This window comes from Dysidea avara, chromosome 12 (assembly GCF_963678975.1).
Source record: "Dysidea avara chromosome 12, odDysAvar1.4, whole genome shotgun sequence".
NCBI lineage: Eukaryota > Metazoa > Porifera > Demospongiae > Dictyoceratida > Dysideidae > Dysidea > Dysidea avara.
The window spans coordinates 8,993,896-9,017,710 of record NC_089283.1 but is presented as its reverse complement, the minus strand read 5'-3'; the positions used below and the strand labels follow the sequence as shown (position 1 = coordinate 9,017,710).

Sequence of the window (23,815 nt, the reverse complement as noted above, 5' to 3'; positions counted from 1 at the left end):
GGGCCTTAACAAAGTTAACTTTGGGAAACACGAGAATTTACTAAGCTTTTACGAGAATCTAGGCTCTTAAATAGATGAAATCAAGTGATCATGGCAATATTTTGGCGATCAAACTTTTTGATCCCGGTCGCGAGCGCATCAATTGGCGGTACGGAAGTGACTACCCCTTGAGCTGTCTGTGGATCAAGTCAGCGCCTGGCCTGGGATTTTTTCTGCATTCAGCGGCATAGTTTTCAGTTACAGGTTTCTGACTCCCTGCTTCACAGGCTTACTGTTAGCCTCCCTGCCAGGTCCCTAGAGGGATAATTGTCTAATAAAAATAATAAATGAATCGCCAAATTCGCCAAAGTTTCCCCCCGCCAAAGTTTCCTCTATACGGCATTATGACTAAGAGACGGGCGGCGCCACTATAGTAATAACATGTAACTCGTGACTACGCTAGTGTCCCTCGTATGACCTTACCTTTGGAACTACTCACAAGAATGACTGTCGCACTTCGCGTTGCCCTCTTCCTAGTATTATTGTTTACATGTGGATTGGCTAGAGATCTGTCACTAACACTAGTGTCAGATGCACCAGATACGGTGGGGAGACACTGACACAAAATTGTGGCGTATCATATACTGTAACTATTTTTTGCAGGGTGCGGTTTGCTTAGATGGGTCTCCACCAGGATATTATCTTAGAAAAGGTACTGTAGTAAGCTAGTGGCTAAGTATAGCAGTCTTTTAAAATTATTTTAAAACGGGCGGATCCAGACGGCTTTTAAAAAGGGAGGTTCCATGATTATTGCTGCAGCTTCGTTCTATCCAGGTGCATAGCCAGGAAAATCTGGAAGGGGGTTCGGATTTGAAGTGCACAATTAATGTCTTTGGGGGAAAGCCTGGGTACTTCTGCTTAACCACATTTGAACAAAAATGATGCATACAAACCCACAAAATGTGCCCTTGGGCATTGACATTAAGAGGTGCTGTTCGTGCATCGAACTAGCTAAAATCTGTACACTGCTGTTTATGCAACTTATAGAAACTATAAACCTATTGTAATACATGCTATTGTAAGCCTATTGTTATTGTAAACCTTGTCGTGATGCCGGAGCAATGAACCTGTACTATATAGTATAATAGTTGTAATATTGCAAACATGATCACATGTCTATAGAGTTTCAATAGTGGGTTCTAAGTGTGCGCGTGTCTAGTCGAATCCTTCTCCTGCTCACTGATCCTAAGGAGAACCTGGTCTTACTACGTAGAATCACGCATCATTTTTGGTGCTGTGACCACAGGTACAATACTGCTATAGTATTACAACCGCCGCTACATTTTTGGTGCTGTGAGCTATCAACAAAGGATCATGGCAGAAGTCAAGCAAGCCATTAGTTCTCGACGAGGTTATCACGCACACCTCAAGAAACTGCTACAGAGTGTCGATGAGTGTCTGGTTACTTCCCCTCCCATCGCTGCAGATCAAATAGCTACCCTGAGGGACCTCCACAAGCAGCTTCAACGTAAAGAGAATCTGATAACAACGTTGGACACTAAGATTCTCGAAGCATTAGACAATGATGACGAGATAGTGGCTGAAGTATTGCAAACAGAAGAGATCACCTCATCGATATCCACTGCTAAAGCCAAGATTAATCACAGCCTTACTTCCACTGTTCCTCAAGCAAGTGACACTAGATGTGAAGATCCATCTTCCACAGCCCACCCACCACCTGTTTCTGAAGAGCACCACATCAGAGAATCAGTCTCACTTACTTATTTCCCACAATTGGACTTGCCACAGTTCTCTGGCAACCCACTCTATTGGCAAGCATTTTGGGACTGCTTCGAGGCAGCTGTTGACAACAACACATCTTTAACTGGAGTCCAGAAATTAAGTTATCTGCGTGCACAACTCAAGGGGGAAGCATCCAAGGTCATTGCTGGATTTCAGCTGACAAATACTAACTACACGCACTCAGTAACTTTGTTGCAAGAACGCTTTGGGCAGCCACATAAGCAAATTGATGCACATATGCAAGCTCTTATCAACCTTCCCATTCCCAATCAGCCACACTCCAGTTTGCACAAGTTCCATGATACCATCAAGAGTCACATTCGCAGTCTTGCGTCACTCGGGAAGAAAGAGGACTCCTATGGAAGCTTGCTTGTGTCAATTATCCTTGAAAAGCTCCCTGGAAAGATCAAGCAAAACTTAACATGGGCACATGGTAAGCAAGAGTGGACTGTCAGTGAATTACAATCTGCCATTCTTAATGAACTGTTTATTATTGAGATGGGATCTCAAGTAGAGCCTCCACTGCCACCAACTGCAGCGTTTGTCACTGGGACTAGCAAGCCCGTTGTAAACTTGAAACCACAATGCCTTTTCTGTAAAGGCACTCACTCTCCCTCATTGTGCAACACCGTCACAGACCCGAAATAACACAGTGATATCATACGCCAAGAGAGATTGTGCTTCAACTGTCTAGGACACCACAAGATCTCTGCTTGCAACTCTAAACATCGCTGTCATCACTGTCGCTGTAAACACCACACAAGTCTTTGTTCACTTGGACACCAGGATAGTGACTCAGTTAATCAACCAACCAGTCTGCAACAACCGAATCAGCAGCAAAATTTGACAACCCCTGCTCAACTGCAACCTGCTGGTGTACACTCTGTGACCTCTGCTCAACCTCAATCAACTGGAGTACACCCTACATCTGCTGTTCAACACCAACCTGCTGTTCAACATCAAGCTGCTCCTCAGCTTTAGCCAGCCACTCAACCTACTGGAGCATATTCCGTGACCCTCCCTCCCCAGCATAACAATGTCTGCCTTCTTAAAACAGCTATAGCAAGAGTCACAAACCGAAACAGATATGCCGAAGCCAATATATTACTGGATGAAGGGTCCCAAAGGCCCTTTGTCACCGAAGAACTAGCCAGCATTCTAGAGCTCCACTCCTACCCAAAGGAACTTATCACTATCTCACCATTTGGTACGAAGCACCCAACAAGTCGTCACCTCAATGTTAGCATGATTACATTTCTCACCAGGAGTGGAGAAGAAATGCAAATATTTGTACATGTACTTGTAGTGCCATTCATTGTAACACCACTACAAAATTGTATCAGTCTTGACTTCTCACAGCTTCCACACCTCCAAGGCCTTCAATTGGCTCATCCATTTACCTCAGACAGAAAGTTCACAATCTCACTTCTAGGAGGAGCAGATTACTACTGGGACATAGTCGGAGACAAAGTTGTGCATGGCAGAGGACCAACTGCAGTTGAATCGAAGCTAGGTTACCTCCTTTCAGGTCCCTCCCAACAGAAGTATCTTCACTCCATGGCAACCAATGTCTCAGTAATTGTCACCCCAACCCAAAGTCGCTTTGATTTAGAATGCTTCTGGACCCTAGAATCAATTGGAGTTTCACAAGGTGATGACACAGCTGAGATTGACATGACAGAGAATTACCTCACCTCCTGTGTCTCACGAGCTGTTGATGGAGCATACATAGCCAGATTTCCTTGGAGAATGCATCACTCTCCACTTCCTACCAATTATGCCATGGCAGAACATATAACATGTCAACTAGTAAGGAAACTGGCCACTAAGCCCAAGCTGCTGCAACTCTACAATCAAATCATTGCCGACCAAGAAGCCAGGGGTTTTATTGAACAGATAGACACATCATGTGGACATAGTGACACTCATTATATTCCTCACCATGCAGTAGAGAAGGACTCGTCAACCACACCCATCCGTATCGTTTTTGACTGTAGTTGTCGTCAATCATCCAGCCACCCCTCACTAAATGATTGTCTAGAGATTGGTGTACCATGCTCTAATGAATTATGCTCAATCTTTATTCGTTTCAGACTTCATCAATTAGGGATCTCAGCTGACATCGAGAAAGCCTTTTTGAACATTCGCTTATACCCAGATGACCGAGACTACACTGGTTTTTTCTGGCTATCGGACCCTGCAAATCCCTCCAGCCAGTTTCATGTTTATCATTTAAAGTTGTGACCTTTGGAGCGACTAGTTCTCCCTTCATGCTTAATGTAGTGCTGCAACATCATCTCAACCAACAGAACACACCTGTATCTCGAGATATGCAAAGTAATCTTTATGTTGACAATTTCATTACTGGTTGTGACACAGAGGGTGCAGCTATAGACTGTTACAAGGAAGCAAGAGCCATTATGTCTAGTGCACAGTTTAACCTCCGCAGCTGGTCCTCTAACAGTAATGCGTTCAAGGCCAGTGCTGTTCAAGACAGCACCGCGGATGATCACATCACTGTCAACATCTTGGGCCTGCGGTGGAACCCAACCACTGATTTACTTTCCCTAGTGGCAAAACCCTTTATCCTCACCTACAACCACTTGGTTACTAAGAGAGAAGTCCTACAAACTACAGCTAAGATATTTGACCCTTTGGGATTCATCTCACCAGTAGTAGTTCGAGCCAAGATTTTTTTACAAGCATTGTGGCAACACAAGGTTGGCTGGGATGAGCCACTGACTGACGACCTATGTAAGGAGTGGACAGAAATTGCTAGTGATTTGAAGGAATGTTCAGAATTTTCTGTCAAGAGGTGCTACTTTCCAGCTCCTCCCCCCACCCACCCTACTATCCACTGCTTTGCCGATGTGTAAGTCAGAAGACTTACAGAGCTATCATCTTTATTACTGATGAAGACCAAGTCTCATTTGTCTTAGCGAAGACTCGTGTTACACCCCTGAAGCAACTCACCTTGCCACGTCTGGAATTGATGGCTGCACTGATTGCCACAAGGTTAAAATGTTATGTAGTGACACACCTTCCATTGCAAGACCCACCAATATTTATCTGGTCTGACAGCCAGATAGTACTGCACTGGGTCAACAGTACAAAACAACTTCCAACATTTGTACGTAATCGTGTCACTGATATTCAGACAAGCCTGCCGAATGCCAATTGGAGATATTGTCCCACACTTGCAAATCCTGCAGATCTCCTGTCTAGGGGCACAACTACCCAAGTATTGATGTCTTCAAAGCTGTGGCAGCATGGACCAGACTGGCTCACCACACCATCATTATGGCCATCCTGTGAACAGCCATGTTTATCTCCACTACTTGTAGCAGCAGAAACTGCTACAGAGTTTTTTCCGTCAGTTCCAGACCAGCCTGATGTTGGACTTCATTGTGTCATCTCAATAAACCGATACAGCACACTTAGTAAATTACTTACTGCAACTGCACATGTTCTTCGCTTTGTAGGAAATTTGAAAACCTCTCCAGAGCAACGCCAGACTGGACCTGTTGGTGCTGAAGAACTTGTCTCAGCAAGATTGTTATGGATCAAAGATACTCAACAAACAGTGTACTGGAGAGAAATTGCTAACCTAGTTCAGATCACAAAGCAGCCCAATGCTAGCCGCATCATGCTTGTCAGGCAACTTCGACTATTCCAGAACTCTAAAGGATATCTAAGATGTGGTGGACGCATCCACAATGCTCCACTTAGTGAACTAACCAAGTTCCCCTATCTTTTACCATCCAAACACCCTCTATCCTCACTGATTGTTCTGGACATACATGTGACATTATGCCACTCAGGCACAGGTGCAACCCTGACAGCCTTACGACAATCCTATTGGATTCCAGTTGCTAGACAATTCATTAAGTCTCTGCTGCGCAACTGAGTCATCTGCCGTAATCCATATTCTGCACCAGATTCTGCACCACCACCATTTATACGGACACAGAATGTTCATCCATTTACGTACACAGGAGTGGACTTCATTGGAGCATTGTATGTACGACATGGAGGAGAGGAAATTAAGGTCTATTTGTGTTTGTTTACATGTGCGACTACTTATGCGCTCCATTTAGAGATTGCCCAAGATCTCAGTACAGAGACCTTTCTATTGGCATTTCGTAAATTTGCAGCAAGATGAACATTTCCAACTACAATGGTCTTGGACAATGCTTCCACTTACCTGTCAGCTACAGATGACCTACATTCCCTGATGCTGTCACCAGAAGTGAAGAGAGAGTTGGGTAAGTGAGGTGTTAGCTGGAAGTTTATCCCCAAGAGAGCCCCATGGTGGGGTGGTTTCTGGGAACGGATGGTGGGACTTACAAAGTCAGCAAAGGTGCTTGGGAGACGTGTCGTGTCACTGATCACGTTAGAGACCGTCATTGTGGAAATAAAAGCAGCACTCAATGACCAACCGTTGACACTTGTGTCGTCTGAACAAGGAGAATTAGAGCCATTGACACCCGCCCACCTGCTACATGGAAGACGGATAACATACCTCCCTCATGAAACAGCAGATGATGATGACCTGATTGATCCTACCTATGGTGAAGTTTGTGGTAATGCCAAGGTACTTGCTAACATTCTACAGAGTTTCCAGAAACGATGGCGTCATGAGTATCTAACATCCTTAAGGGAAGTTCATAGAGCTACTGGCAACAACAGTACATCAGTCAAGACAGGAGATGTAGTACTTATCCATGATGACACACCCCGTACCACTTGGAAGATGGGAGTTATTGAAGATCTGATTACAGGATGAGATGGAATAGTACGAGCTGTAAAACTACGTACTGCTACTGGACTTACTAATCGACCAGTTACAAGGCTGTATCCCTTGGAACTCAATGTCACAGCACAACTGAAGACTGAGAAAATACAGAGCCACCAGGAAGAAGTTGATAGTACAAGTACAGAGTCATCAGCAAGTCCTACTCCTACGTCATTAACAAGTGCCCGACCACAACGATCATCAGCCCAAAGAGCCACAGTGAAGATGAAAGAGTGGGCAAGAGTCCTTTCTGCCTGCTGGGAGGATGTTGCGACGCCGGAGCAATGAACCTGTACTATATAGCATAATAGTTGTAATATTGCACGCATGATCACGTGTCTATAGAGTTTCGATAGTGGGTTCTAAGTGTGTGCGTATTTAGTCGAATCCCTCTCCTACTCGCTGATCCTAAGGAGAACCTGGTCTTACTATGCAGAATCACGCATCATTTTTGGTGCTGTGACCACAGGTACGATACTGCTATAGTATTACAACCGCCGCTACAAACCTATTGTAAACCTTTTGGTTAGCACTTCAACATCTAGTGCAAGGGGTGCTGGATACCCTGGGGAAAAAAACTTAATGTAATACTAGCTAATCTTTATTTCTGGACACTGACTGACAGCCAACTTCATTGAACTTCTTAGCAGACAGGAGCCTTCCACATTTGAATTCCTTATAGTTGGCAATACTTTCTTCCGGGTATACATTATTCTCGTTCAGTCCTCCTGTTACTATACTTGGCTTGTACTCCTCTATGTTTGACACATCACGTGCCCACAACATGTGACAAATAAACAAAACATTCATCATGTAAATATACACCAACTATTCATGATTTGTGCTAACTTGACACAGGTACAACATCGCAGCTGCTTCCTTGCAATATGTCTCAACCAATTGAACCAACAGTCCTTCGCTATTTTCATCACGAATCACATGCACAATTGATCATGTGATGCAGTGCTTAATTCATCGATGTTTCAGCATTTAAAATAATGGGATGTCACCCTCAAAAGTAGTACAGAGCTGCACCAGTATGCAAGTAGCTACTGGAGAGCTCAGGGCTGTAAGTTTTGGTGTGATTTTTAATTTAAAAAAAATCTGTTTCTGAAAAGGGGGTTTGTCTGAACCCCCGGCTATGCCCTTGCTACCCACCCAATAATAATATTTCATAGCAAACAATTACTCCCCAGCAATGTTTCACTGTTAAATCTTACCATTTAGGCATTTAGAAATGCAACTGAATTCTTTAGAGGTAGCTTTAAACCATAATAAAACAATAATGATTTTAGAGGCGCTTATTGCAAAGGCTGGGGTAGCAGTTTTGAGTGATTTTGCAGTAAAGAGAGGTAAATGAGTATTTTTGTCTTTATACATAAAAGTGTTTGCAATAGGTATTTCTTTGACTGATCAGATCATTGTGATGTATACTGAATTTGAGGAAAAATTTTCCAACAGCTCATCTAGCTAAATTAAGGCTCTTCTAAAAGGGAACCCCCTGCTTTTGTTTTGTTTTGTTTATTTGCACACTTTCTGCATCAGTTATCAATAATGGTTCCTCTCTAGGTATACTTATCTGTGACCACAATGCTGTAGTGTCGTGTCCTATGACTGAACTATACAAGTTTGTATCCACTATGTTATATAGTGTAATTGACACCCTTATTTCCATGGAACATAGCTACCTTTGCCTTCAAACATTTTCAAGGAGATATTCCCCATGATATCATCTTCCTATGCCCCATGCCAAGTTAGCTGCCTCCCCTGAGCAATAACAGCTGGTGCAGAATTGAAGTAATCAGTTACCAGAATGCAATTACCGGAACTCACGTATGCTTGCATGCCTCAATTACCAAAACAATACCTAATGACTGATGAAAATGTTACTCTTAAAGCCATCAAAATGTGACACAATCATGAGTACCTAACTGACATCCATGCAAAATTTCAGTATGTCAGAATGTGTATGTAATGTAGGAGTTACAACTTTTTTTGTAAAATGCTCACATCACTAAATCACTTGATATTTAAACATGCAATGCCGCAATACTCATTTAACAGTTCTACAGTAATAAATTAATAGCGGAACAACCAGCTCCCAACTATAGCTAGTTCTAGGTCTTTTACTTTGCTATACGTTTGATCTCTTGATGGCTTCTAGATGTTTTGTAGGGATAGTATAGTGACATACTTGAACTGCTAAGAAAGGAAAGGAAGGAAAGGAAATAAAGAGATTGGAGAGAACATTCTTACAAAGTGTACTGTATGACTGCCATTAATGTTCAGCAGTTAATGGTGGTTTACTACTATCTTGATATCTCGACAATTACAAAATAATTATCTTTATACAATAAGTCATACAGGAAACAGTATCACAATAAATGTTATCACACAGCGCTATCATAAACACACCAAATTGTGACTGAGCCAAGATATGTGTAATTCCATGCTTCCTGCAGAATATTTTGGAGACTGAGATACTCTAATAGAGCAAGTAATAAATGTATTTACCCTAATAGAGCAGTCACTAAAAACACTTAGAGTTGCATGTGTTATGTTAATAAATTCCAAGCATAATACAGTCCTTATCAGGAGTAAAAGGTTTGTGTGATTGGCTATTCAATTTGCTACATAATATTCTTTATATCTTATTGTTATGTCACTGTTTTGATGTACAGGATTCACTCAGCCTAACAAATGGATTATTCACATGGAGGGTGGAGGATATTGTGCTAATGAAACAGACTGCGTAAAAAGGAGTTTTACTGATCTGGGGTCTTCAAAGAAATGGAAGCAGGTCATTAGTGTGGAAGGGCTTTTGTCAGACAACTGCTTTGAAAATCCTCACTTTTGTGGATGGACAGTAGCGTACATCCCATACTGTGATGGGGGAGTATATTCTGGCAATGTGTAAGTGTACATGCAAGCAAGTTTCATGTAGTCTTTGTGGTTATGCGTTGTAACAGAGTACATCCCGTGAAGGTTGGAACCAATACAATCTACTTCAGAGGGATTAGAGTACTTGATGCTGTCATTGGTGCACTTCTTACAGCAGGAGTGAATAATGCTGAACATGTTATATTAACTGGATGTTCTGGTGAGTGAGCATGCAAAGCTCACAATACTCATATACGTTTCTTTTGTACAGCTGGTGGTCTTAGTACTTACTTACATGTTGATCGTGTTCGTAAAATGATCCCTAGCAATGTTCCAATGCATGCAATAGCTGATGCTGGGTGAGTGTGTTGAATTGCACATGCATAATATAAGCATGTGGTGTGGTGCAAATGCAGAATTGCTTGTATGACGTACACATTCATAAAGTATGGCAGTGCTGTATGCTAGGGATCATGAAGATTTTGGGGTTCCTGTCAAAAAGTCAGCCTCAATTTGCTTTTACAACAGCTTGGTAGTATTGGTTAGGCAAATCTAAACAGGCCTCCAGAGTGAAAATGCTTTCAACACGTTTCTGTGGACTAAATTATTAACCTTGAATTGTTTACTTACTGACTAAATAACTAACTGACTGACTGATGCCTCCAGCTAAGCATAACTGAACTAAGGTAAGTGCTACAGGCTTGATTTCTTCACTGTCCAATGATGTCACTTTGGCCTTTTCACTAACTGCTTCAGCTATAATACATGCATCATGGGCTTACTTTTGCCTTTGTACATTCATGTTTACTTCTCCAATATATACCATGCAAATGTCACTTCACAAGAGCATGCTAATGTTTTCTTTGCTTACTATCACATTTACCATATACGGAAATTCTCAGTAATTTCTCTAGTGACTGGATTGATTGCAGAGGTGTTTCTTGTCCTGCTTTTTGCTTACAACGCTGCATGTCAAGCAGAATATAGCTGAACTTTGAAATGGCCACTCCACTTTCTAGTAATTTGATAGTCAGACATGTGCATTTAGATGTGAAGTTAGTTTTATGGTGTGTCTGGCACTATTCTTTCCTGTGTCACAGTATGTACAGACTCACCAGTCATACTTATGTTCCAAAGAGTGTACAAACAAATACAATTTTAAATTCAAGTAAGGATCATGGTAATGAACAAGTACAAGGTCACCCTACACTTTTTATTAGTCACTAGGACATGCAAAGAAGGTTATAGTGAAAGTCTGTGTAACAGCAAATCAGAACCTTGTTATTAAAACACTGTTGAATGCAGAAAAGATTCCCAACTGAGATGGTGACTTGATCTACAGACAATTTGTAGTCTAGGAAAGTGCACAAGAAACCATACAGGGCCTATGGATCTACATTCAGAAATGCGTATAGAAATGTTGCATGGATATGCTGCTGATTCCCGTATTGATGATCATTACTGGGTCTGCATTATAGTGTGTTATACAGTAAGGAAGGCTGTTATTATCATGGAGGACTGGAAAACTTACAACTATCAAGTACAATATATGGTAACAATAGTGGACAGTGGAGATCATAAATGTTTATATTCTCTGGCTAAAATCCACCAGAAATCAACCTCTGTTTTTTTCAATTTTACTTTGGCAATATATTAATTGTTACAGTCAAACCCTTCAAAACAACATATCCATACCTTGTCTTCTATCAGGCCTCTGAATGCATGAATTTTGCTTTACTTCTGTCTCCACAATCATATATATCCCCATCAATGCCTTGTATGGCCATTGTGTATTTCATAGTTTTGACTGTATTTGCAAAAGGGGGCCTTCCACTTGCATCTGATTCTATGAACTTGGAGATCATAACTTAGTTTTCAAGAAACATACGAACCTGAAATTTTACATCTATTGAGCTGTGTTGGTGCTCACTGCTCAAAACAATAGCCTTTTCTTTTTAAAATCTATTTCGCAGTCTGGACTCATGGACCGGACTCACGGACTGGACTCACATACTGAGCTGGAAACAGCTTCTTAACAATAATCCATGAATTATTTATCTCTTGTAATGCTGGACATACCATTATCAAGCTACAACTGCTGGTACTGCTCTTCCTCTTTAGTTGCAGTTGTAGCTCGATAATCGTGAGTCCAGTCTGTAAGTACAGTCCATATTATACATTAGGCTTATATTTATAGAGTAAGGATGCCACGTTCAAGGATACTGTGTTTGTACGTGGTATCCTTCAAATGCACAAAATTACTTGAGATGATTTTATGCACAAATAATGCTACACCTGGTTACACGTAATAATACTGTCATCACATGTAGCATAGCGAGAACATTTTGTAGGTACTTCATTGATGCTCCCAATATACATGGACAGTATGTGTCACGTGATCAAGGGAAATATAGTGAGGGTTATTTGCAGTTGAAACTCAATGGAAATCCTTATATATTTTAGTATTTAATATGCAAAATGGTTCTAGTGGAATGAATCAGGATTGCATTGCTGCTTACTCCAATACAAATGATCTATGGAAATGTGGTTTGGTTCAGGTTAGTTTAGATTATAGTATTTGTGACTGGGCCTGTGAAAATAGGGCATGTGGGCACATGTTTTTGCCTACTTTTTCAAGCTTTCATTACTCATAACGTTTTGTACCATTACACTATGGCATTACAGTTTTCAGCACATAGTAAGCATTTAATTGACTTTATGATGCAAGTTATAGCAGAATACAAATATTCTGTTCCAGTACTGACCTGTAGAGTGATGGGTTGTAGTTGTGCCCACATGCCCTGTTTTCGCAGGTCTGGTCACATTTAATGTTACTATTGAATCTCTCTGTGTTACTATTGAATCTCTCTGTGTTACTGTAGTACACCTATCAGTACATCAAGTCACCCATATTCACCTACAACTCAGCTTTTGATACTTGGCAACTTGCTAATATTCTACAACTGGGATGTTTACCACCTAAATGTTCTGAAGAGCAAATGAAACAACTGGAACATTATGGCCAGGTATTGGTGTACACGTGTGAAAAATATTTTAAGGCATTAGCTATATTTTACAGGAATTTATGGCAGCAGTTAGTCCTGTTATCCAGTCACCAACTAATGGAGCATTCATTGATTCCTGTTTAATACACTGTCAGTCACTAGGTAGAACTAGTTGGACACAGTTCAAAGTGGACAATCAAACAGTTGGGGATACATTTTATGCTTGGATGACAGGAAATACTACTGTTTATAAGTCTAAAGTGGTGGACTGTGCTTATCCTTGTAATCCAACTTGTCCCAAAACTGCTGCTTCCCCAGATGAAACTGTTTAAGTCTGAACTGTTTGTTACAAATTTATATGGATGTGCGTATTAATCATTATCAGAATGATTTGTTTTGTGACTCAAAATTTGTGACCGGATCTGCGAAAAGGAGTCTTATAGCCTTTCCAATTGCATGTACTTGGAAATCCATAACTTGACTTGTGTGTACGTTACCAGCCTGCAATTTGGTCACCTTACACTCCTAACATAGCACTATACCTGGATGTAATAATAAGCCAATGGGTTAAACACATGATGAGTTATGACTTGTCAAACATGGCAATTTGGAAAGGCTATGTTTAAGATCCCTTTTTGCAGATCCAGTCACATTTATGGATTGTGTACAAGTAACATTGTAAGGCATGCAGAGGGTCCTTGTTATTGGATGGCACATTATGTTCATACTGCATGATGGCAATATTATGCATGCAAGTTGGGTCTGCTATGATGTTTCTTCGTTAAATGTATTATGCTCTTTACTACTGTATTACAGGGTGTATTGGTACAGTTAATATCTGTAATGTGGTCTGAAGGCACACATATCAGCTGTGTGCCAATGGTATATGGTTTCACCAAATATAGTAGTCAATATACACGTATAACTAATTCTATTGATGTGTACTGCAACAATAGTACATCATATATAGTATGGTAGTACACCTAGTAGGGATCATTAAGGTTTGGGCTTTTCATATTCAGCCAAAAATATCACCAGCCTCATTTTCTCTTCATGACAGCTTGGCAGTATTAGTTGGGTGTATTCAAGCCCAAAAATACCTGCAGCTTTCCTTTTCAACAAGCTTACGTATTTGCATGCATCGTGGACATATCTTTGTGTCCCATTTCTTTCTCCACCACAACGTACAGGCTGTAGGTGGATTATATTTGTGGTATAACACATGATGACTTCAGTGGAGTTACACATAATTATCAACCTATAAGCCAAAACTATATATAGCTAACAATAAGGGAGCCCAAATATTTATTGAAATACTGTCATCTGTACAAGTAATGTTCAAAATTTGTAAGCAGCTGGAGTCTGTGTCCCTACACTACTGCACTGTGACTCTATTATGTGACTGGATCTTCTTATAGCCTTTCCAATTGCATGTACCTGGACTACCTGCCAACCCATAACTTAACTTATGAATAAGGCACCAACTTGAAATTTGGTCACATTATGCCCCAAACATACACAGCATAATTCATACACAAATACTGACTGTATTTATTCCGTCTATGTTTAGGTGTTGGAACCAGTAGTCCAAACATTTTACCTTGACTCAAACAAAAATAGACCACAGCCCTCAATAGAGAATGACATTAGAGTCATTTATAGATTTGAGGTTCGTTTTGTCTCATTATAGGGAGTTATTTAAAATAGTTGTTCCAATACTGAATAAAGACGGGGTTAGAATAGGTAGTATTGGAACACTATTTTTGCTGTGATAACTTGTTGTATAATTATTTTAGGGTGATAGGCTAAAAGCTATGATCACTGCTTGAAGTATCTTAGTTTACTACAGTGGTATATCCCCAGTATATGGAACAGTTAATTGTTTGTTATTTTAGTAGTTTTTCAGTAAACCCGCATTCACTGATGTTTTACTGAGAGTTTAAAACTTAGTAAAATAATTATGTTCCATATACTTAAGTTTACTGACACTTTACTATCAGTATAACTACAGTAAAGCATCTTAACAAATTAGTAAACTAAGAACCTTCAAGCAGTGGATTACACTGTTAAAAATAAAAAGTAACCACCACTCTGAAGAGTTCCCAGTGTAGGGAGGATTTAACACCCCATGGAGAGTAACCAACACTCTGAAGAGAATAACCATTACTCTGAAGAGTAAGTGACACCACCTTCAGAGCATGTGTTACTCCCCAGTTACTCCTTTAGAGTAATGGTTACTCTCCAGGGGTGTTAAATCCTCCCTGCACTGAGAACTCCTTGAGAATTGTGGTTACTCTTCATTTTAACAGTGTAGTACTTGCAATTTGGAAAGACTATAAGAGCCCTTTCTGCAGATGCATAGAAACCAAATTTTAGCTCTTCCTATAACAAATACTTTAAAAGTAGATTACTCTTACAATATGTTGCACATGCATACTACATATACAGTGTAGATGTATGTATGTACACACACCGTAGGCGAACCTAGGAGAGTAAGGAGACACTATTGGGGGGGCAAGAAGTGTTAGGATAACATAGTGTTTATTTCACTAAGAGAAGAAGATGTACAGTAGAAGTTTGATTGATGTAGCTGGATGAATGAAGGATATTATTATACATTCTGTTGGATAACTGTTGGAAAAAGTTAATATTAAACCTCCTAGGTTTGAATTTGGGGGGTATTTTTGATAGTTGCATTGCAAACGTTGTTAGCTGTTTGATAGAAAGTGTACTAAATTATTTGATAGAAAAGTGTACTAAATCAAAAGGTAGTATCATTATAATTTGCAAAATTTATCAAAATTGATTACATTAGAATTGTGACTGTTCTATTAGAGTAGTGACTGCTTTGTAAGAGTATCTTAATCTTTGCAAAACAATTCAAACTTATTTGGCCCACTTTCTTCACAGTGTACAGATTGTACCTGTAAAATGCATTTATGACTGTTGCCCTCTAATTGCCCATTTTAAAAATTTATTATTACTGTTCAACTTTGCAATACAAGTTCATTGATTGTAAATGAGTAGGTTCTTGAATTGGTTGATAGAAGTTTCTTTGATACAGCTGTGTGGTTTAGTGGTCGCTCCAGATGTTACAGGTGTTCAGTCCAAAGGAGTACTTGTAGGTATCAGTCCTTGCAAATAGGACTGGTACATTGCTCACACTTACATCAGACCTGGTTGTTATGGTGGGGTACACTGTTGCTGTGGTGTTACATTGGCTTTCTGTACGTACTTCTGTGTAAATGCATGATTCCTGTTTTTGATCCCTCAGATCTGTCATGCATTCATTCACCTGGTGACCTGGTGATAGTGTTTAAATTGTTCCATCTGCTGTTCTCAAGTTTAGTTATACACTCCAAATGTAAATGCTAGTAATCATAAATTCGGTATAGTGGCTAGCTTAGCCTAGCTAGGCATTGCATGGTTCATTACTGATATAGCTAAACCTGTTTAGTGAAGCATGATACACTATATTACATCTACTAAACCATAACCTGTAGACTGGCTTGTTTGTTTTTTAGTAAGAGGTCACGCTACGTTCTGAAAATCTGCCGCCTAAAGTGGCGGGCGGCGCCACGTGATCTAAACTCATTACGTAACTCCTGCGTGACCTTACTGTGTCACAGTGTGGCGAAGATGACCGTGATACTGCGAGTTGTTTTCTTTTTATTATTGTTTACTTGTGGATTAGCTGTAGACCTATCACTGACACTGGTCACTGATGCTCTAGACGAGGTACTATTAAGACTATATAACTAGGCCAGTTAACTGTCCTAATTTGCAGGGCGCGGTTTGCCTAGATGGATCTCCACCAGGATATTATCTTAGAAAAGGTACTGAAAGGTAGTGGCTATAAATGTATGTATTTCTACCCATATAGCTAGTTACAATAATAATAGACCTTTAGGCATAAGCGATTATACGGGGGGGTCATGCCCCCCCCCCCCCCCCCCCCCCCCAACTGCTGAAAAATAACTTGTTAAACTGAAATCTTGTAGTTGTAACATCAATTGATTTAGCATTTTCCATGTTTTTTAGCATAATATTATTTTAAATTTTAAGCTGTTTTCAAGCCTTCAAATTGCAAAATCTTGCAGCTTCTGGGGGTGCAACCCCAGACCCCCCTGAAATTCTACTTTATATTACAACCATACAACAATATGTTGTTCCCTATAGTCAGTACGCTTTCACCTGAGCCCCCGCCAAATATAGTAATATCAAAGAGGTGAACATGTGTTCACTTTCAATAGTTTTGTAGAGGAAATAGCATGTTTTCATGTTATAAACATGTTTGCCTACCTGAATTGTCCATACTAAATGTATGGGATATTTTTAAAGCCTCATAACTCACTTGTTCTTGCCCGTTTAAAGGGTTTCACAGCGCTACTAAATGTTTGGGCAGCTGACTCATGTAACAAGAGTTATTAACAAGAAATGAAGGCTCAGGTGAATGCGAACAGACTATAGACTTGGCCCTTCCTGTAGGTCAGGTCTAGAATTGCCACTGCCTTTAGGGTCCCCAGGAAATGGGAGCAGGCTAGTTTAGTGCACTCAATCATTCGGTAGAAAAAAAGCTAATAATGAAGTAAGTTCACCTTTTCAGTTAGACTAATCATTATCTTATTATTCATCTACTATAACTAGCTTTTTCAGTTACAAATACAGCTAGGCTTTTTGTATTCAGTGTGAGCCTAACAAAAATATTCTCAAGGATGAAAACGTAGCTAGCTATACAAGTTAATGGCTGAATATACATAATAATTATGTGAAACTATATGTATACTGGACAAGTCACCCGTTCCCGTGCATAATTATTCTAAAACATGCTTAGCTATATATTATTATGCAGTGGCGGATACAGGGGGGTTGCAATGGTTTCAGCTGAAGCCCCCTCTAAAAAGTGTGCGCGCCCCTAAATTATGTACGATTTGTGTGAGTGATAAAATCATTAACAGTTATGCATAGTGTATCACATTGGCACCATTTCTACTGGCCAACTTCATACTTTTGCCTTTGAAATCACTAAAAATGACATTAAAGCATTGAAGCGTGTTAAGCTCCTCTAAAAATAATTATCATTTTAGTGCTGTTTTGCTTCAAAACTTTCTGCGAAGGCCTGGATCAACTATGAAACAATGTTTTGGAGTGATTTTTATGATTCACTATAGATCTATGTAGCTATAGGCCACTGAGCTGTAAGACTGAGTTAACAACCCCAGCTGGATTATGGATATGGATCACAGTTATTGAAAGGTAGTGGATATCCGTCCGGCAGTCACTTGAATAAAAAAGACTTGGACAAAAAGAGTCCCAAATTAAAAAAAGCCAAAATCTTGACCGGGAATCAAACCCGGTACCTCCAGTGTGGTAACCACTGTACTACGTGGCTCCCAGCTACCCAACTCCCTTAGTTTCTACCTTATGTCATTCAAGAAGAAACCTATATAAGAAAAATACCCATTGAAGAAGAAACCAAAGCTCAACCCGACCCTAACCATAACGCTAACCTGACGCTTGCCTGTTAAGTACAATGATGACTTTCACTGTCTGCTCCCTTCACTTGCTCCAACCCTAGCTCGCCTCGAACTCACCAAAAAACTTACCTTCATACAACTAGTGTGTTTGATACTCAAGTTATGGGTGACACTGCCGGACAGATATCAAACAGAAATAGTGTCCGGCTGCCGGACGAATATCCACTGCGTTATTGAAAACTTCCTGAACCTGAAGCCCCCTCTGAAAATTCCTATATCCACCACTGTTATGATTGGCTAACCGATGCTTTTGCAGTCTAAATATGACCCCAGATGCCTCTAATATAGCATACATATGCTTTTGGCATGAGTAAACTTCACAGTGTTAGGCTACTAACTATGCACAATTTATTAAGCACCCTATATGGTTGTATAAATGCAAGCAAACTTGCAGCTGGCTATATAGCATATTCCATCAAAGTAATGTATGAAATTCACACAGCTCTATGTTATTTAAGTGGCACTTTGACTACAGACATAACTGTTATTGTTCATACTAATAATTTGAGATTTTCAATGTAGCATATTTCATGGATTTGCAAACACATCCAATTTCACACAGTAAATGCTGTACCAATTTCATGAAAAATTTTGTTATCAGCACACAAACCTATGAGGAATCAATGAAATTTTTTCACTCTCAAAAATGTAGGAGTAATAAATGTTTTCACTACATAAATGGACTAACTTACGTATCTTCTGTAGCTTTCCACAATATTTTAAAGGCACTGCAATGGCTGTATACTGTAATTTTTATTTTTATTTGGATGCAAAACTTGTGTCTTACATAAAAATGTTTACACAAGATTGAACTATTGTAATAGAGCAGTCATTCACGTAAATCATATGAAAATATTTTTGCATGAAAATTTAATCATAAAAACTTTTTGCACGAAAATAAAATGAATTATGGTATGAAAAAAGGTGTGGAAATGCATAAACAGGGCTTGAAATATCATTCACAGACACTGGACAAGTTCTGGTAAATATTTCACATTTGTTGTCTGAATATTGTGTTTGGGAAACTCAGAACACTGCACTATACTGCTAGAGAGCATGCAGCATTAATGTTTATGGCAACCACTACTTATACCCTGGGCAAGCTTTGAGGTTGAACACCAGCCTACTTCTACTTGTCAGCTATGGAGTACAATGCAAATGTTTTCCAGTGGTAATTTTGATTTTGTATACTATTATCTAAAGCCGATAAACAGTGACAAAGTTTATTAATTATTCAACACTGTTATACTGTATGCTGCCATCCATGCAGTCCAAAGTGTGAAAGAGAATGTCAATTTTTAGCAAACATGCAGTCAATTTAACCACATTGTAACAAAACCTTTAGTGAATGATAGAAGTTGTATACATTTAACACAGTGGCTGCTAATGAAGTTCTTAGTTACCTGACTATTGATAATATCATTGTCAGAGTCTACTGGAACTTTGAAGTTCAGAGTTTCCTCTTTCTTTACTCTCTCTCCATTCAGTAACAACATACATACAATACAAATTCATAATATAAGTCCAAGCTGATATCTATTTTTATCTCTCCTACAGAAGACATGGATGCCTCTAGCCTCCTAGATGTGTCCACGGAGCCGATCACAGAGACACTAATTAAACTAAAACAAACAGCAAAATCTCCATGGTCGCTCTCCCAAGATGTCATTAGACACCTGGGAATATAACCGGGTAGAGCTAATGCGACCACTCCAACAAATACTAACAATACAGTTAACATACAAATAATTTCAACATAATTATACAATTAATTTTATTAAAACAGTTTTTCTTGACTCACGTTAAGGAATAGCAAATACAAGCAGAATAATTGATATCTCTTATAGGTGTACTGTATATACAACAAAGTGTGAAAATAATTGTGACCAAATTTGCGAAAAGCAGTCTTCCACACACATCCAATTTACGAACTTTCAAAATTTCATAACTTGGAATTAGAAAAAGATATTGACTGGAAATTTGGTCAGCACTAAGCACCAACATCAGTTAATGGATGGTGAAAATTTCAGGTTTGTATCGTTCTTGAACACTAAGTTATGGTCTTTTAACCTCATAGAATTGTATGTGTGTGGAAGACCCCTTTTCGCAAATCCGGTCACAAATTATTGTGAGTGGCAACAATGTCACATTCTTACTTTAGATTTTGCATCCTTTCACTCTATTATGCATTCAGTGACAAATACCCTATAGCCAGCTGTTTTGAAGGCCATGCCCTTATATTGTGCATTTTTGGCATAATTATATAGATAACCTGTAATTATAGTATAATTTTTAATATGGTTAGCACCATGCCACTAAATTTTCACCACAAATGTAGTTGTACTGTGTATGGAGTAGTACAATTAAACAATAATACAACCTGATATGTGACCGGGCCTGCAATAATAGGGCATGTGGGCACAAAATACATCCTGTCACACAAGTCATATCTTAACTTACATTATAAAGCCTATTAAATTACTAATTTATGTGCTGAAATTTTCATTGTTATAGCTTAATGGTATCAAAAGTTATGAGCCACGAAAGCTTGAAAAGTTAGGCAAATTATATGTGCCCACATGCCCTGTTTTCACAGGCCCGGTCACATATGGTGATTTAGAAATTAATGTATATGGTAGCATGAAGAAGGAAAGAGCACAAAATTGAGTAATAAGGGAGATGAATACCTCAGTTTATATAAGCCATAGCCACAATGAAGTCCACATCACCAGTCCTAGGTAATAGTGTTGTCTCAAAACAGCAGGTCATCATTAGTGAATTGTATGCAGGCTGTACACTTAATAGTGTTGTAGTGTAATTATATCCAGTAAAACAGCCCTCAAGTGGTTATCTTTTTGAATCTGTGTGATTGTCTATTATACCATACAGGATCCACTGACCCTAACAAATGGATTATTCACATGGAGGGAGGAGGTTATTGTAGTGATGAGAATGACTGTGTGAAAAGGAGCTTTACTGACCTGGGATCTTCAAAGAAATGGATACAAACCATTGGTGTGGCAGGGTTTCTATCAGATGACTGCAGTGAAAATCCTCACTTTTGTGGTTGGACAGTAGCATTCATCCCATACTGTGACGGAGGAATATATTCTGGCAATATGTAAGTGTACATGCAAGCCAGTAAGTTTATGCATAGTCTTTGTGGCTATTGTGTTGTAACAGAATACATCCAGTGAAAGTTGGTATTCACACAATCTACTTCAGAGGGATTAGAATTCTTGATACTGTTATTAGTGCTCTTCTTACAGTAGGAGTGAGTAATGCAGAACATGTGATACTAACTGGATGCTCTGGTGAGTGAGTGATTAAAGCTCATCTTTTAAGAGCGTTGTTTTTTATTATAGCCGGTGGTCTTAGTACATACCTACATGCTGATCGTGTTCGCAAAATGATTCCCAGCAACATTCCAATGCATGCAATAGCTGATGCAGGGTGAGTGAGAATAACTGTATTTGTACACAAGCATGGCATAGCGAGATACTGAGTGTATGACATAACTTAATAGCTTATTATTTTAATGCTACAGATTGACTGTATAGGTAGCAGAATGGGATAGCTCAAATACAACCTTTAAGTTTTTGCACGCTCTATTCAGGTTCTAACCTAAATGCTGCATTAAGCCACTAGCTAAATTAATGGTACAAATTCATTGATGTGAAAATAACGACGTAGGTGGGGATGAAAAAAAATGTTGTCAACTAGAAGCTAGCTTCTTTGTTCTTTCATAATTACTTTGCAGCATTGGTTGGGTACAGTCGAGCCCAAACATTACTTTGAAGTGACGCAAAACTCATGCATGCTTCAATTAATTACAGTAGTGCATGAATATAATTATGAATGTTTAAGCAAACCCAAAATCGATGCTTTGCATACAGTACATGACATTTAATTATCTTGCTCCTGTCTCCATAATACAGTACATCCTCATAATGATTCGTCATTAATTGCACATCTATAATTCTGACTCAAAATTTTTATTCATAGAATAGCTAACATTTCAAAAAGTGAATTAAAGGCTGAAATGGATAGTATTTGTTATTCATTTGTTAAGAAATAGTCTTACCTGCTAGGAAATACATACTTGAATCAAAATTTGTAGGTACTTCATTGATGTTCCTAATACACATGGACAGCATGTGTCACAAGACCATGGGAAATATAGTGAGTATCATTTGAAGCTCAGTGCAGTGCTTGATTGATGTATTTAGTATTTAAAATGCAAAATGCTTCTGGTGGAATGAATCAGGATTGTATTGCTGCCAATTCCAAAACAAATGAAGAATGGAAATGTGGTTCAGTTCAGGTTAGTTTAATTAAATCTGGTATATGTGATTGCTGCAATTAAATTTACAGTAGTTCTCTTTCAGTTCAGCTACCAGTATATCAAGTCACCCATATTCACCTACAACTCAGCTTTTGATACTTGGCAACTTGCTAATATTCTAGAACTGGGATGTTTACCACCTAAATGTTCTGAAGAGCAAATGAAACAGCTGGAACATTATGGCCAGGTATTGGTGCACACATGTGAAAAATGTTTTAAAGGCATTAACTATATTTTACAGGAATTTATGGCAGCAGTTAGTCCTGCTATCCAGTCACCAACTAATGGAGCATTCATTGATTCTTGTCTGATACACTGTCAGTCACTTAGCACTGCTAGTTGGACAAAGTTCAAAGTGGACAATCAAACTGTTGGGGATACGTTTTATGCTTGGATGACAGGAAATGATGCTGTTTATAAGTCTAAAGTGGTGGACTGTGCTTTTCCTTGTAATCCAACCTGTCCCAAAACTGCTGTTTCCCAAGATGAAACTGTCTAAGACAAACTGTTTGTTACAAATTTTTGGATGTATTATTGACACTTTATAGACATCCAACAGTGTATAGTATATTTTGTGCAGCAGCATCACCCACTGTACCCAAGTGAGCTCAAGGGAAAAAACCAAACAGGCTTTCTAAACTATTTCTTCTTTTACCTGCCTGGAAAAAGAACATGTGCCAATCACCTTGCCAAACAAAAATGTTCAATGTGTGGATATTGTCTCTTTTCTTGCAACAGCATTTTCACCTTAGATAGACAACCAAGTTAAGGGTCAACAACTGTGGGTGGGTGGGTGGGTGGGTCAGCTGTCACATTTGTACCTGACAACCTAGAATGAACACATGTTCACACATTCGCACTATAAATAACCATACATCATGTGCCAACCTACAGCACATACCCGCTACTGCTGTAGATTTCTTTTCATTGGATGTCATTTAATTTCAGGGATGAAAAATATATCAAAATAAAATGAATAATTATGAGTCTATTTTCTTTGTTTTATATTTGTAATTACATATTTTAGGCATACAATTTTACGTAGCTAAAATACAAATACATTACTCTTAATGTGCATATAGCAAGTTTTACGATCATTATTTATCCCTGAAATGAGTAAGTGTATCTATCCTCTCCCATTCCTAAAGGTCTGTCATTAAAACTAGTTACAGAAATGTGTAAGTACATTTTTATACACTGTATAGCCACTACCATACAATACCTGGTAGAGATCCAACTAAGCAAAGCTTAATCAAATTTCTGGTAGCTAGGACAGTTACACTACATAGCTCTGGTGGTGTTGATTGGGCCAAGCGTAAAGAAACTACATCTGCTGAATTCAAAGTGTTAAGAAAACTTTGAGTAGTCACTGCTTTATGGTAAGTTTGAAGTGCAGGCCACTAATGTTTACACAAGATTTGAGGAAAAGAGATTACAAAGTTAAAGCTTGTATTGCTGACAATGGAACATT

General features: G+C 39.1%; 2 protein-coding genes across 2 annotated transcripts; both read left to right on the top strand.

Moving 5' to 3' along the window:
* Positions 1–418: 418 nt before the first annotated feature.
* On the top strand, positions 419–12,857 carry LOC136241367 (uncharacterized). The gene is made up of 9 exons (XM_066032562.1): positions 419–584; positions 643–691; positions 9,259–9,490; positions 9,547–9,677; positions 9,729–9,816; positions 11,809–11,870; positions 11,921–12,015; positions 12,340–12,483; positions 12,537–12,857. Exons 1-9 carry the CDS (start codon positions 453–455, stop codon positions 12,792–12,794), a joined length of 1,191 nt encoding a protein of 396 aa, XP_065888634.1. The 5' UTR covers positions 419–452; the 3' UTR covers positions 12,795–12,857.
* A 3,208-nt stretch (positions 12,858–16,065) lies between these two features.
* LOC136241047 (uncharacterized) lies at positions 16,066–22,938 on the top strand. The gene is made up of 9 exons (XM_066032229.1): positions 16,066–16,200; positions 16,250–16,298; positions 20,889–21,120; positions 21,183–21,313; positions 21,365–21,452; positions 22,120–22,181; positions 22,229–22,323; positions 22,388–22,531; positions 22,586–22,938. Exons 1-9 carry the CDS (start codon positions 16,102–16,104, stop codon positions 22,841–22,843), a joined length of 1,158 nt encoding a protein of 385 aa, XP_065888301.1. The 5' UTR covers positions 16,066–16,101; the 3' UTR covers positions 22,844–22,938.
* Positions 22,939–23,815: the final 877 nt, after the last annotated feature.